Source organism: Lagenorhynchus albirostris, chromosome 8 (assembly GCF_949774975.1).
Source record: "Lagenorhynchus albirostris chromosome 8, mLagAlb1.1, whole genome shotgun sequence".
Taxonomy (NCBI): domain Eukaryota; kingdom Metazoa; phylum Chordata; class Mammalia; order Artiodactyla; family Delphinidae; genus Lagenorhynchus; species Lagenorhynchus albirostris.
The window spans coordinates 103,592,263-103,608,063 of record NC_083102.1 but is presented as its reverse complement, the minus strand read 5'-3'; the positions used below and the strand labels follow the sequence as shown (position 1 = coordinate 103,608,063).

General features: G+C 48.8%; 1 protein-coding gene across 1 annotated transcript in view; it reads right to left on the bottom strand.

The window, feature by feature from the left end:
* Positions 1-940: 940 nt before the first annotated feature.
* The window catches only part of DDC (dopa decarboxylase), a 56,514-nt gene continuing 41,653 nt past the window's right edge, over positions 941-15,801 (bottom strand). The window contains exons 9-14 of the mRNA XM_060157519.1: positions 13,537-13,613; positions 10,649-10,668; positions 9,625-9,723; positions 7,193-7,294; positions 3,684-3,892; positions 941-1,118 (exon numbers count right to left, since the gene is read on the bottom strand). Coding sequence (XP_060013502.1) covers positions 1,100-1,118; positions 3,684-3,892; positions 7,193-7,294; positions 9,625-9,723; positions 10,649-10,668; positions 13,537-13,613 — 526 coding nt within the window. The 3' untranslated portion in view covers positions 941-1,099. The remainder of the gene's footprint in view (positions 1,119-3,683; positions 3,893-7,192; positions 7,295-9,624; positions 9,724-10,648; positions 10,669-13,536; positions 13,614-15,801) is intronic.

Genomic DNA, 15,801 nt, shown 5'->3' with positions numbered 1-15,801 from the left:
CGCAGTGACCTGATCACTCGGCCTCCTACAGCTCCTAATGCGGTGGCCCCAGTGGGTCCCAGTGGCCCGTCCCACATCCCTGCACCGTGCTGGAGGTCAGGTCTGCTCCACTGATGGGTAGAGAACAAACCACCTGACCAAATGAGATGGGGACCACATGGCATCTGACATATTTCCAGATTTCCGAAAAACAGATCATTACATCACAGAGATAACAGAGGTCTTTGAAATTCACATATCCACATTAATAATCCAAGGACGCATTCTGAGAGTGTTTTTGATAATTCTGTAGTTTCCAAATGACAAGAACTAGTCTTGGGATTAAAATACACATTTCTAAGAACAAAAATGATTTCACATAAAGATTGGTTATTTGGATAAAAACTGCATTTTCTTGGTATTTATGTGTAAAGAGCATCTTCAGGTGTTTATTAGTCATGATACCACAGGGCAGGTGGACTGATCAGATGAAGAAACCAAGGCTCCAGAAGCCTTTCCCATCACACTTGGTCTCTGGCTGTGTCTTGGTTCTGAATTCATTTCTTTAGAAGTTGGAGTCATCTCCAAATAAACTTGTGTATTGTTATTGCATCAGGAGGAGTGCCTGACATATACTAGGCACTCCATAAACACTTGCTGACTAAATGAATACCGTTTAAAAATATCCAAGAATGCCGCTCAATTTGCTACAATGTAGAACAGGATGCTTACCAGACACAATTACCGTTACACTTCACGTTGTTTATTAAGCATTAAGTCACATGACAGAACAATTTAAAGACCATGGATATAATCTCAAGTCCCATAATTATAGATCGCGCCGGAAAATATTTCAATAAGCCTTTACCACCACTGACAACTTCAGGGGCACAGAAACTGACGATTTTTTAATCAACAAAAGTCACAGCCAAATAATGAATAAAAGCTATATCCACTGGGGTTAACTTATAGCAAATATTTCTTCATTGATGAGAGGCTGAAAAGGTGTAATCACGAGGTTCTTTCTGGATAACTTTGGAGAAAGAAGCATGGGCCACATTCAGACTTGGTTCCATGGAGCTGGGATGATACATCTTTTCCTCTCATTCCAGTATTCAGATCACTTCAGGTTTTGATCTCTACAGGGAAAAAAAAGAACATGAATATATGGCTGTATTCAAAAAATGCAAAAATCACTTCTGCCACTGAGATCGGCAAACACTACAAATCAGGCTTTCTTCCCCCGGGAAGAGGCTTTTACCAGTACAACACTGATTACATGCAATAAACATCTGGAAGACTTAGCATGGTACATAACACAAAACAAAACGAAAATTAAGTTAAATACTTTTAATTGTTTACTGAGCTCTTAATATGTGCTTATGTCTCTTTTAGGCATTGTATAATGTACTGCTAGAAGAGGACAGGCTGCTAAATGAGAGAACAGCTTAGACTGTGTCCAGAGGACGTGGAGAGAAGGCGTTTGTCACTGCATTCATCAAAGCTGTAGCAGTGGTTACTGCGACCATCTCCATCTCCATCAGACTCTTATTCATCTTTATTTCCCCCAGATTTTGCACAGTTCCTGGCAGAATGGATGCCTGTTGGCTAAATGATTGAATAGATTAGTTTGATCATGCTGTAATAAAGTAATATATATATAATAGGTTATATATCACATTTAAAAAGTGATTTTTAAAGGATTCAACCGACTGGTTGATTGAATCAGGCTACTGTGGGTAAACTTGGCCAAAATACTCATTATCATCTTTTTCGTTTTCTCCGAGCTTGTACCTTTAACAATGAAGCAAATAACACCTAATTTTAAAATACTAAATAAAATAGTGTAATTGCACACACACACACACACACAAAATGTAAAAATTAGAACTTTGTATACTCCTCATTTGAACACAGAGAAGGAGTATACTCTTTCTCCAACTGTACAATGGAAAAGAGTTTGAACTGGAAGAAATGAGTTTTTATTGCCAATCTGGCTTCTCTATGATAAATTTTATTAATGTCAACTAGAATCTTGGTCCAATTTCCTACCTTTTGTCAAATAGAAATAGTCCCTTCTTTCTCTCAGAACTGTGACCAGTGGATTTGACATAGCCTTACATAAGCACAAGTAAAACCAAGGTACTAAGATTTTCATCACTCTAATTAATCTGACCAAAACAACATACATGCATGGCGATTTACTATTGTATCCTACATTTTTAAAAAATTAAATCCTTTCGTTTTTAGCTTTGCAATTCATAGCAAGTATAATGACTCCACAGTAATTGTGACTTCTGTTGGAAATGTGCCTCTGTTTCTGATCATTTTTCTGAGTTACAGTCTCTTTCTGTGTTGTTTGGGGCATATGGGAATAAGATATGATGAGATACACAAAGAGAGGGCTGCAGAAATGTTCCTCTGCAGCGTTTGCCTGATGCAATTTTGTTTTGAATATATCTTATTCCCCTCCCCCCCACACACACACCCACCACACACACTCATGCTTATTGCGGAGGAGTGGAATAATCTGGAACTATGGGCCTCTCCCCAACACCTTTCAGAGCTGCTCAAGCTATAACTGTGGCATTGCTCTGGGAAGGGTGGCCCCTCAGCTTACGAGCATCCGACCTTTAGGAAAGGGCTTTGCCGAGCCAGGAGGAGGACCTGGTGTTTCAGGACCTGTCCTGACAGAGGAGGTGGGTCTCTGACCTCACAGGTCAGAAGCCTGGATGGACCTCTCACATAAATGTAACAGTATTTAGCTTTTGATTTTTTTGAGCACTGTAGTATCTCAGATATTCGCAGTTAAAATTAAGAGCCCAGAAGATCAAGTTGTATGCAGTCAGTAGACTAATCCCATTGCACACTGAAGTTCTGCATCCCCCGTGGGTGACGACAGATGGGCAGTGAGCAGGAAGAGAGAGAAAGAGAAGCAGAAGTTCCCACCACCTGCCTCCTCCAAGTGGGGCGAAAGGCAAAAAGACAGAAAGCGAGACGGTGGACAAACTCTAGTGGAATGATTCCTAAGATAGCTTAATGCCGAGGCTCTGAAGACTCTTATGGTTCAATAGACATCATTCCAACCTGTTGCCAACACTGCCTTTGTGCAGATATTTTCCTTAGAAGTCGCCTGCCCGCTGTCTTCAGGGTTCCTGTAACTGATGCCCAGTATTCTAGACATTTCCTTTCTCTGAACCATCATTAATTTGGTCCTAGCCAGCAGTCATGTCAAATTCCTTTTTGAATGTTTTCATTCATTTTCAGTTATCTACCGTTTGCCAGTTTAATGTATAAGCTTGTTGTGATAGTAAGTTGCCTCAATGCAAACTGAAGAAAGCTGAGGGGAAATCATAGGCATATGTGATTGACGGCCTCGAATAAAAGAATACAAAGCAGAAATCTATCAGAGTTACTAAAGCTTCACTACAGGCTATGTTCCTTCCACTTCTCCGGACCAGACAGGGCCTGGTTGTTGTTTTTTTCTTTTTTAATGCAGAGTATTTTATTTTATTTTATTTAGTTTTTGGCCGCGCTGTGTAGCACGCGGGTTCTTAGTTCCCCAACCAGGGATCGAACCCGTGCCCACTGAATTGGAAGTGTGGAGTCCTAACCGCTGGAGCACCGGGGAAGTCCCGATAGGGCCTGGGTTTAGCCCCCTCTTTATATGGTGGAGGAAATCTGGCCCCCGCAGCACGGCTTACCCGCCTTTTTCCTCCTTCTGTGCTCCCAGCAGGTCGGTCGCCAGCCCTCGGATGTGCTCCCAGGCCAGCTGCACGTGGGCCGACTCCACCGTGCGTGAGCAGATAGCAAAACGCAGCACGAACTGGTCTCTCAGGTGACAGGGAACCAAGTGGATTTTCTTGGCACTGTTTATTCTCTCCAGAAGAGCTTCGTTCAGTCTGTTGGAGCCCTGCAGGGATGGAGAGAGAGGGGCAGTGCTCAGATCTGCGGGGACCCAAACACTCACCACCAAGTGAGGCCCGCGTTGGGTGACACAGCCCCAGATCAGTGAGGGAGTCACCTCACCACTGGCCTTTCACCTGCAATGGTAGAAAATTCAACTAAGTAATCATGACGTGGCCCTGAAAGATGGCAGCCCTCCCACAAGACAACTTCTTCATGTTCTAGTGTGCTGTCAAAAGGTGAGCCTTCCGTGATCCAGGTTTTTAAAGAAAAATGAAGATTCCTAGACATGTTATCTACAAATTCATGAGCTTAAAGAGCAGAACTGTTTAACGGCACCAGTGAAGAGAAAGCTTCAGAAGAATTCTCAACAATGCAGTCAGTCCCCTACATACGAACTTGCAAAGATGCAAACGTGCACGTCCAATCACGTAAGTTAGCTCACGTGTCTCACGTACGTCATCAAATGCGTGCGTCCTCTACAAGTGGTTGTGCGTCTGTGTACTTTACTGTACAGTACTGTCCAGTGTACAGTAGTACAGTATCTTTACTTCAAGCCCAGGATGTCTGCAAGCAAGCCTAAGAGCAGTGGTATACAGCCAGCTGTGTTAGTTGGGTACCTAGGCTAACTTCGTTGGACTTACGGTCAAATTGGACTTACGAATGTGCTCTCTGAACAGAACTTGTTCCTATGTAGGGGACTTACCTGTATAGAAAATGAAGCGTAATAGCCAACTGCTTGCTAGGATCTGGGAAAACTGTCCATGAACTATGGACCAAGGGACCACTGGTGGACCTCCCTCTGGAAAGGAGCAGCCCAGCAGCCTTGGGCAGGGAGACGGGGGGCCCACGCCTCACACTAACTGGACCAGATGGGAGGCGTGTGTCACACAGACCTGGGAGCCTTCCCTCTCCTGCCTGGTCAGTCCCGTTGTCCCTCATAGCTGCCCCCAGCACTCTCGGTCTCCATTCTGTTCCCAGGCAGTGACTCCACCCCCACGTGCCTTATAGTTGCTGCAGAAGGGCCTGGAAGTGGGGCCGAGTCCTGGGTCATGTGACCCTCAGTGGGTTACACTGTTCCTGTTCTTGCTTCATCTCAAGGGCAGGGAGGATTGTGGGAAGGGAAGCGCCCTGGTCGCCCGGATGCCAGACACCGGCCTCGTGTCCGTGCAGGGCCTCCAGGCCGCTGGATGATGGCCTGCACAGGACTCCGGCTGATGCCCCATGGACAGTGCATGAGCCAAAGGCCACTCAGAAACTGCTGACATGCACCGGGTCCAGACAGAGCCGGACCTGCTCGAGGATGAGGATGAGAAGGTGGTACAAAAGGATGGAATTTCACCAGGAAGTCTTCACAGGAGAGCAAACACCTGAAAATTACGTATGTAGGAAGTAAAAGCAAGTCACGTGGGAAAAATTTGCTTGCCATTTTCTAATGGATTGGACAAGATATATTTTCTACGAGCTAGAGGCAAAGAGCCCAGCAGAGAAATCCGTCTGAGATGTAACAACAGAAGTAACGGCAAAGACGGACTGAGCAGGTGCAGAGTGGGATCAGGGAGGCTGGCTGAGAGGAGGCGGGGGAAGGAAATTGATGCCATGGCAACAGCTTATCCACTTCAGGTCAGATAAAGACCACGCACACGTTGAGCCATGGATGATGGACAGGACTTGACATCCAGAATGGGCAGCCACAGGGCAAAGAATAGAATAATGAGATAGCAGATGTGGGGGACAGAAAAGTGAGCCAGGACGCCTGGATAACTTCCTCCCTGAGAAGAAAACTGGATCCGTGGAATGGAAGTAACAAGTTTCACAAAAGACATATTTCGCTTTCTGAAAAGCCCCTGGGCGGGAGGGCACACCATGCTGCCCAGGAGAAGAGTGGGAAGGGCACACACAGGTGGCTTCGGTACCCTTGTAAATGAGCAGGAGAAAATAAAAGTCTTGACTTTGACAACATTTCGCTCAGTGAAATAAGCCATTCACAAAAGACAGCATATTGACGATCCCGTGGATATGACTGTCCAGAGCCAACAGATGCATAGGGACAGGAAACGGGTCCGTGGACCGAAGGATGGAGGCTGGGGTGGCTGCTGGTGGGTGTGGGCTCTCTTTGGGGGAAAATGAAGATGTTCTGAAGTTAGCTTGTTGTGAAGGCTGTGCAATCCCGTGGATAGTCTAAAAATCATTGAAATGTATACTTTGTATGGACAAAGTGTATGTCACGTGGATTGTATCTCAACAAAACGGCTAAAAATTAAAGAATTTAAATCCTACAGGAACACTGGCACTAGAAGCAAAAACAACTGATTGATGGCTAGCAAGTCAAAGCACACTTGCCCCCAATGCCAGCGCGGACGGAACTGCCCCATCCGGTCACCCCGGGGACCCTGCGCCAGCCTCTGCACACCTGTGCTCAGGTGTCTCTGAGTGACGCGCTGCAGGGACCTCACGTCTCCCTGCCAGCTCTTGTGTCAGGACTCTGCTCTCTCTCTCCTGCTTCCAGGCTTTTCCATGGCTGGTTCCTGCCAGCATTCAAAGCCCCAAGAATCGCTGAGGGGAAAGGAAGGGGGAGCGAAGGGCCACGTTTGGAGGGGCAGCACCTTGCCAAGGCGACTGAGCCCGTGGTTCCTTCTCCTGCTGCCCTCTGTGGACTCGGACAAGAAGGCCTGTGGGTGGCGTCAACTCTGCAAACAGAAAGCTAGCCGGAGAGCAGGCAGGGCGTTAGGCCCCAACCCGGCATCCTTCACACAGGGCAGGTTACTAAGGGGCCTGTGCGTGCAGCTCCTCTTGGGGTCTTCGGAGCAATGTGGTCATGATTCCCAGCAAAGGTGGCTGAGGCCCTCAGGCAGCAGAATTACAAAGCCCCAGGGACCAGCAGTCCTCCAGCCCCTGTATAAGCACCAGCAGCCTGAGGGCCATGTAGGGGTCAGCGGGTCCCGGGTGGGCCCGAGACTGGCTTCTCACAGGCTCCCAGGTGATGCCCATGCTTGTCTGGGGACCATGCTAGGACCAGTGAGCCTGTGGGTGGGTCAGTCCTTGGAGGGTTCCAGTGGCAGGGATGGATGGATAGAGAAGATGGCAAGCATCCTTGGGCCGGGTCTACACAGGCAAGAAGTCTGAGCACCAGTGAGAAGAGTAGGTGTCCCGGCAGGGAGGTGGGAACAGCAGGCTGGAAAATTCGGGGGGAATCCACGGTCTCTGGGGAGCTCGGGCGGGTTTTGGAGCATGGACATAACGAATGAGAGTTTCCTCTCTGTCCTACTCAAAGAAAATTCAGACAACTAAGTCGACTTAGACGTACCTTTAGCCGGAAACAGACCAGCCCCAGAGTGACTTCCGCACAGATTTCAAAGCGGGGATCCTGGCGCACCAAGGCCTCGAATTCGTGGGACAGCTGGACGTGCTGCAAAGGGAAGGGACATCTGTCTGAGTTTCTCATCACCGCTTGGTTCAGAGCTTAGCCACCTAGAAAACCATATCAGACCACACGTGGAATATGATTCATTCATAAGCTGTAGGCATTTTCTGCAGCACTGATGTCACCCACTCCCAGCTTTCCCCGTGCAGCTTGAGAAACTGGCTGCCAGGAGAAAAGGGCGGAAGTCTTCAGAGAAACACCCCCTGTCATCTTCTGCTCAGGGGAGCCTTTTCATCCCACCAAAGAATCTTTTGTAATTTTAGGATAAATGCTGTCAAGGGGGATTTAAACTTTCCAGAAGAGAAACAGCGGCCGACGTTGGCTGGCCAGCTGAGCGCTTCACCAGCCAGCTGTCGAGCTGACCCACGACACAGGGAGTGACACCGCAGTCACGCCCATTCTGCAGACCAGCAGACCGAAGCTGATTCTGATACCAGAGCTCCAGGTCTGCCGCTGTTTGTTAGGCCGCAGGACCTGCCACAGGAGGTGAGAACCTCATCCGTCCAGGGCTGCCTGCTCTCCTTGAACCCACCCCCTTACTAAACGTCTCGATGTTTACAGAAACCAAAAGCTGCTTCACGCAGTATGTGATCTGAGAGCCAGCTGGCCCGGGTCTCGGCACACAGGGAGCACGTCCTAAACACCGGTATCCAGCGCGGGGTCACTGGCAGGGGCCCCGGGAGCGTCTGAGCAGAGATCGTGCCGCTCCAAGTGTTGGGACAGACACACCGTTTGAATGAGTGGTCCCTGGGCCCGGGACGAACTAGAGGGCTCCAGAGACTGTGCTGGCAGGGGTGCCCTCGAGCTGGGTCCTGAGGAGCTGCCCACCTGCCGGGGTGTATCCGGCTCCGGCCACTCAGTCCCCTCCTGGGAAGGCAGGGCCGGTCCCTCTCAGGGAGGCTTGCAGGGTTTTTCAGGAAGCAGCGATGTGATCACACGCAGCTCCCCCTGAGCTTCCAGCTGGAATCAAACCACCTGTGCTTTGCCTCCTTTCCCCAGAGCAGCTGGGCGAGAACTCGTGAACTCACGCACACGTCCCTCCTCGTTCGCTTCCCCACGGAGAGCCTCCAGGAGCGTTATGGCCTCCAGAGCAGCCTTGTAAGACAGACGGATGCTCATGTGTGCGGCGCCGCAGGGGCCCGGGGCCAGGTGCCCTGTCACAGGGGAGGGCACACCCGAAGCTGCACTGTCACCAGAATGAGACACTGCAGGGTGCCCCATCCCCGTGATGTCTGAGGACCTCTGTCCTTCAAGGTGGGCCCACAGGTGAGGAAGGACAGCCGGATGGGAGCGCCCGGCTGGAAATCGGCAGGCCTTCTGCAGCCAGTTAAGGGAGGCCTCCTCTGGACTGTGTCCTCGATTGTTAAAAAAAAAAAAAAAAAGCAGGGTATACACGCTACTCTATATAAAATAAACAAGAAGATCCTACTGTCTAGCACAGGGAACTCTACTCAATATCTTGTAATAACCTATAATGGAAGAGAATCTGAAAAAAGAATAGATATATATGTATAACTGAATCACTTTGCTGTGCACCTGAAACTAGCACAACATTGTAAACGAACTTTACTTCAATAAAATTTTAAAAACACAGGGCTTCCCTGGTGGCGCAGTGGTTGAGAGTCTGCCTGCCGATGCAGGGGACGCGGGTTCCTGCCCCGGTCCGGAAAGATCCCACGTGCCGCGGAGCGGCTGGGCCCGTGAGCCATGGCCGCTGAGCCTGCGCGTCCGGAGCCTGTGCTCCGCAACGGGAGAGGTCACAGCAGTGAGACGCCCGCGTACCGCAAAAAAAAATAAATAAATAAAAAATAAAAAAACAAAGCAGGGTCGTGGGGCTTAGAGTCGATCCATGGTTCTCACAGTTTAGCGTACATCACAGCCACCTGTTGGCTTGTTATATAGAGGTTACTGAAACCCACTCCGAGAGACCAAGGTCGTGCATGTGCTTCTGGTCGGGGCTGTGTCGGAGGACATGCAGCCCACGCAGTCCAATCTCTCCCATTCTGGCAGTTTTCTGGAGAAAAACCTACTGCATCCTCATTACCGCCATTGTGGACTGGGCCTCCCTGTGGGCCAGCGGTGGCCCCAGTGGCAGCTAACAGTGTCTGTCACTTCGACAGTCTCCTGGAGTGATAGCCTTCAGTCCCCGTGAAAGTGTCTAAAAGACCCAGAATCGTGCATTGAGCATCTTATAAATGCCCCGCTCTCAACAGCCCGAACTTTCCCTTATAGTGGTTTATGACGACATCTTACTTCCTTTCTAAAGTCTAAGACCTCCCTAATGTCACCCGGATAAATAATGAAAACAAACTCACCTTGCGGATATAGGCCTGCAGTCCCTTGACTCCGTACATCCTAAAAACAAACCACATCTTCAAAGAGCGGAACCTCCGGCCCAGCGGCAGCTGCCAGTGCTGAAATAAGACACAACACGGCACATCCGTGAGGGCTATGCTAAGGGCTGCTTTCCTTTATGGCTCATGGCCTTGTCCTCCAGGGTCTTGAAGGCCCTGGAGGCCAAACCCTCTGGCTGCCATGCCCCATCCTGGATGGCAAAGCTGACAGCAGTGGAGTAAGCGGTCCGGCAGCCGGAGGCTGTCTTTACAAAGCTCTGAGATGCTCGTGCAGGGCACACGGGGGCCAGGCCGGTGCTGGGCTCGGGGGCCATCGTGAGCAGATGGGGGGAGGTGCGGGACTGCCCCACGGGGCGCGCGACCCTAAAATGTTTGTGTCACCCTAAAATGCTGTCACTACCTCGCTGGAGTGGGGTAGATTCCCCGGGGGCAGAGGTGCCCTGTGCACCCAGCCTTTTCCCCTCACCCCCGACCAGACGTGAGTTCGGAGAAGAGGGGGCCCAGGCTTGTTTGCCATTTGATTCCCAGCCCATCTCCCGGCTCACCGCAGCTGCCAGAGCAGCACACGGCTCCTGCCTGGGGAAGGAGACTTGTCACCAGAGCAGCCAGTTAAGAGGCTGTCGTCTGAGCGCTTCTTACGCCCTCTGACCCTTTGCTCTCCCACTGTCCCGGGGATGCCAGCTCCTGGCACACAGCCTGAGCACACAATGGAGGGACCGCCCCACCTTACAGAGGAATCTTCCAGGGAGCACGGGCAGCTTCATTTCCTCTTAACCTGAGACCTGCCATCCGTGGGCTCAGCAGAGCTGCCCACTGCCAGGCCCGATCTCTAGTTAGGACCCAGTTAGAGGGTGTCCTCTTGTGGGACCCTGATCCTGAGAGGACCGGGAGACTGCAGGGGCTACAGCCCATGACAGTGCCCCGCACTGCATTCACATCTTGCATTACCACGGACCTGGACTCAGGGAGACAAATCTCCACTTACCCTGTAGTCAGTGATAAGCCCTGGAAAAGAGAAAGAAAAAGGAACCAAAAAGGAATCATTAGAAACCTTAGTTGATTACATGTCCAAGTCTTTTCCATCATCTCCTGAACCAGACATAAAACCCAGGGCAGGGCTGACTGCTCTTTGAGCCACTTCCCAAGGTAACAGATTCAAGAGCGGCGGGGATTCCAGAGAGCAAAGCATAGAAGGACGTGCCGAATTACGCATGGATGGATGCCACAGCTGATCTGACCTGGGAAGCCGGGGACGCTCCAGCCACAGCGAGCCTCCTCTGGACGCCATTGGAGGATCAGGTGTCCAAAACGCATCTTTCTAATCCCCACCTGATTCTGTGCCCAAGAAACTTAGAAACGTAGAAACTTCTGTCTACGAAATTCTTTGTCCAGCGTTCTTTCCTCCATACCATCCTTGGCTTTACAGCTCTTGGCACAAGGGGAGACTAAAATGCAAACTAGTTCGTAACCCCTGTGAAGCCATTTGAATCCCAGATAATGAAACTGACTCGAAGAATACCCAGTGGGTATTTGCTCAGCGCCAGAACCCAGACTAAGATCTGAGAATCCAGAGATGAACACCCAGCAAAAGTTTGATTCTTTTTTACATTCTAATTGCTCTTTATACCACAAATTCACCTTCCCACGCATGAGTGAATGCGTGATGAGGGCTGTATATGATCTGATGCCAATTTACCACCGGGCACAAGGAGAAAGCTGAGACTTTCACGCTTATGTAAGTGCAGAAAGTGAACTCACATCGGGAGGCCTGGGAGGACCCCTGCGTGGGACACTTTGGTCCTGGATCCCAGTGATAGAGGGAGGCGTCCCAGTGACCCACAGGAGGGACTGGGCTGCAACCTGGGGAGCTGCGGGGTGTCGGGTGAGGGGCAGTCCACGTGGGCAGTCCTGAGTGGGTTTTTTAATAGCTAAATAATGAAGAGATTTCTTTTTTTCTTTTTTTTTTTTTTGCGGTACACGGGCCTCTCACTGCTGTGTCCTCTCTCGTTGCGGAGCACAGGCTCTGGACAAGCAGGCTCAGCGGCCATGGCTCACGGGCCCAGCCACTCCGCGGCATGTGGGATCTTCCCGGACCGGGCCACGAACCCGTGTCCCCTGCATCGGCAGGCGGACTCTCAACCACTGCGCCACCAGGGAAGCCCAAGATTTCTTTATTGAAAAAAAAGGATCTTTTTAAAAAACACTCTAAACATATTCCATTTCAAATTACAGCAGGCTTAGCAGGAAAGTGAGATCCATCCAGATAAAATAGACGCTTATATCCAGTGGCCATAGAAGTTTAAAGTTGATTTTGGGTGATTTACTTGGTAAACACAAAATGGGTCATTGCTTTTGTTGATTCATAGATTATTTGAGGGAAAAAGTACAAATAACTAAGATTGTTCATCTTTAACAGCTATAGCCAATATTTCTATCAGAAACTGCCTTTCTATAAAAGTGGAATAAAATTACACTTTTTAAAAATTCCTGGAGCAATGAACTTTACTGAGATGGCTTAAACTCATTCTAAGAATTCCTTCTTTTTTTTTTTTTTTTTTGGCCATGCCACATGGCTTGCGGGATCCTAGCTCCCCGGTCTTCGGGGATTGAATTGAATCCAGGCCCTGGTAGTGAAAGCGCTGGGTCCTAACCCCTGGACTGCCCGGGAAGCCCCGAGAATTCCTTCATTGTTTAAGAGCCGCATTTTGCTAACTGTCATGATGACTGTGGTTTTCATTATTCAAACATGAAATGTGTTTTTAAATAGAAGAGCTTTGGCAGCTGGTTCCTAATTTCTCATGGCTTTATGCCAACGCCATTTTTAAAAACTAGACTTTATTTTTTAGAGCAGTTTTAGGTTCTGAGCACAACTGAGCAGGGGCTGGGTATTTGTATCTGATGCGCCCCATGGGACGGTGGGCAAGTTTAAGAGGGCAAAACCCAGGTCTGATCTTTCCGTGGAGACCGCGCGGGCTGGGGTCCGCATAGGAGGGAAGGGGCTGTGCCTCGACTTGTGTCACTACTGTTCAGCGCTCCTGCCACAGTCATCAAAACTGCCTCATCTTCCATCCAGCCCAGTTCCTGCTCAGTACGTGGAGGGTGGGGTCACGTGATCTCCGGTGTCCCTCCCATCACTAACATCCACTGTTGTCTAAGGAAACTCAACGAGACAGTGGCAGAAGTACCCAAAGACTTGGCCTGTCCTTCCCTCCCCGGGGTCCCCGGACCCCATGGTGGCCGGCATGGCACCTGCTGGAGAAGGAGAGAACCCTCTCCCACCCGGAGGCTGAGTCCTATAGGGACAGACAAGCATGCAAATCACCGTCCCCAGCGCGTGGATGACAGCGGGTGGGCACAGAGGGACGGGGGAGAGTCTGTGCAGGTCGCCTCATGCATTTTATCTGATCAGGATCTCAAGTAGTCCGTGAGATTTGGGTTTTTTTACTAGGAGACTTAATTTTTAGAGATCCGCATTTGTGTGTGGTTCCTGTCTCAGCCTTGCCCAATTTTCTCTTCCCTCCCCGGGCCCCTGGCCCAGCTGTTTCTTCCCCGGGTGCTACTGGTCTAAGCGATGCAAACTCTTTTTAGGGCAGTCATCACTTCAAAGGCTCAGTGCAGGAGGTGCCCATGCCCGTGCTGAGGGCCGTGTGGCCCCTCCGGCCCTATGGGTGCCTCCCCCAACCCTGCCCCAAACAGTGAGGAGAAGAGGCAGGACCGTCACCATCAGCATCCCGCCCCAGGAAGCAGCTCGTCCTGGCTCTGCACCCGGCCCCCTAGGACCAGTCTGTACACATGACTCTTCACCTTGGCTCCTGGGTACCATGGCTGCAGCTCTGATGGGAATGACTGGAGAGAGAAAGGCCAGTGGCTCACCTGAGTCCTGGTGGCTGTGCTTGAGGTACACGGGGTCCAATTTAAAGGCTCCGGTCAGGTCAGTTCTCTTTTTCACCCTGTTTTAGAGAACAAACCAAGGGGCTTAACGAGAAGGCGACTCAGGTGGGCCTTCATGCCACCTGTTCCTTCTCCCGCCTGGTTCAGGCTCCCCTGCTCCCCAGTCCCCTCCCTGACACCCCACCCGGCACCCATGGCCCCCATCTGCACCCCCCGTCCCCTGGCTCGGCTGTAGCACAGCACTAACCTCCAGAGCTCTGAGGTTGGGGGTACGGGGTATAATAAAAATAAGTCTTCGGTCTTTATTCCTGGTCCGACTAGAACTGCGCTGAGACCTGACACTGAGTCCGCATTTTCATTTAGTTAGGACTTCTGGAATGGCTTCCAAAAAACTGTACCCTTTTCTTCATACAAATCTACACAGGTTTTGATATATTTATTCATAGTAACCTTACATCTTTTCTTGCTATTATAAAAGAATATTTCTTTTGAAAATTTTCCACGTGCTACTTATCATATATGCAAATAAATGCAACCTTTAAAGTGCTGTGTATCTAGAAATCTTGCTGTGTTCTCTTATTAATACTTTCTCGGAAGATTCTGTTCTCATTGAAGACACTCACACCATCTGAGAATCATGAGTTTTACGGCTTCCATTGTAATCCTTACTTTTACTTCTCTGTCATGTCTTACTGCACAGGTTAGGGAAGCACAAAGCTGAATAGGGTGTGTATTAAGGGAATTGTAAAGTTTTCTCCCGATGTTAAAGGCAGTTTTTCTAATATTTCACCACTAAGAATAGGTTTGCTGTATTTTTTTGGACGATATTTTTTTATCAGATTTGGGAAGTTCTCTTCTGTTCCTCTTTTACTAGAGCTTTTGTTTTGCTTGGGTTAGAACTTTATCTAATGCTTTTTCCGTATCTAATGAGATGATAACTTTTTTTTCTCCTTTACTATTAAACATGGTCATAACATTTTAAAATCTTTTAATATTTTTCAACCACCCTGGGATGTCTAGAATGAACACATTTTAGTCACGATATACCGTCTTTATTTTCCCCTTAAACATTATTGAATTTTATTTGCTAAAATATACTTGGAATTTCCACATGTAATTTTGTGAGCTTGTCCTGTAGCTTTCCTTTCTCAGCTTCTCATCTGGTGTTGGGATCAAAGTGACACTGACCTCATGATATATGTCCCCCTTGCTGGTCTCTGAACTACACTTATAATTAGACCTATAGATGCCTTGACAGTTGGTAGAACCTGCTGTTAGAAGAATTTGGATGTTTCTGTTGTGTGAAATGTAACTATTGGCACGTAGTCTTTACAGCTATGAGACGTTTCAGGTTTTCTATTTATTCTTGAGTCAGTTCTGATGACATATTTTTTGTAGCTATTGAATATGTACATTTGTAGGCAATTCTGGAATGATGTAATTCATAGTACTCTCTGGCTCGTTTTTAAAATGCCTGCTGTGTCTGTGGTTTTGTCTTTCTTATATTTCCAGTACAGTAAACTGTGCCTTCTCCTCTATTTCTGGTCCTTCTTTCTGGAGATCATCTATTTTATTAGGCAGGCCAAGGACCAGCATGTGGCTCTCTTGATCTCTGCTCCTGTTTCCTTATTTCCTAATTCATGTCTGTCTCTTCATCGTCATTATTTCCCTCCTTCTAGTTTTGAGGGTTTATCCTGTCGCTGTTTTCTGGCTTCCTTTGGGCCCTTAGCTAATTATTTTCTGGCTTTCATGTTTTCTGGTTAAGTCTGTTCTCCAAGTCCTGCTTTATCGCATGCCCATGAATTCTGTCACATCTTCATATTCATTCAGGTCCTACGATTTCCAGTTTCCCTTTGTTCATTGATCCATGGCTCCAGTGGGTCTGTAGTGGTTTGCTCTTCAAAATTTAGGTACCAGCTTTGCTTTTCCTTGTGAATTTTAACGATACTACAGAGAAGAAAACTTTATTTAAACAAGCAAATGGACGTGTGCATGCACATACGCAGACACACACGCTTGCACAGAAACACCCTCTCTAGGCATCAACGTCATCTCACCCCTGACTGACCTCACAGTGAGGAAATCCTCTCCCTGTCACCGGACACACCCCTGAGGGATGGTCCTGACGGAGGAGGGGGCAGGGGACGCCTGTCCTGTGCAGAAAGCATGGCTTCTTCAGTTGTCTTTTTAAGAATCTACAACACTGTGTGTGAAGGGCTCCCTGAATGAGGGCCCCTGTTACCTCTT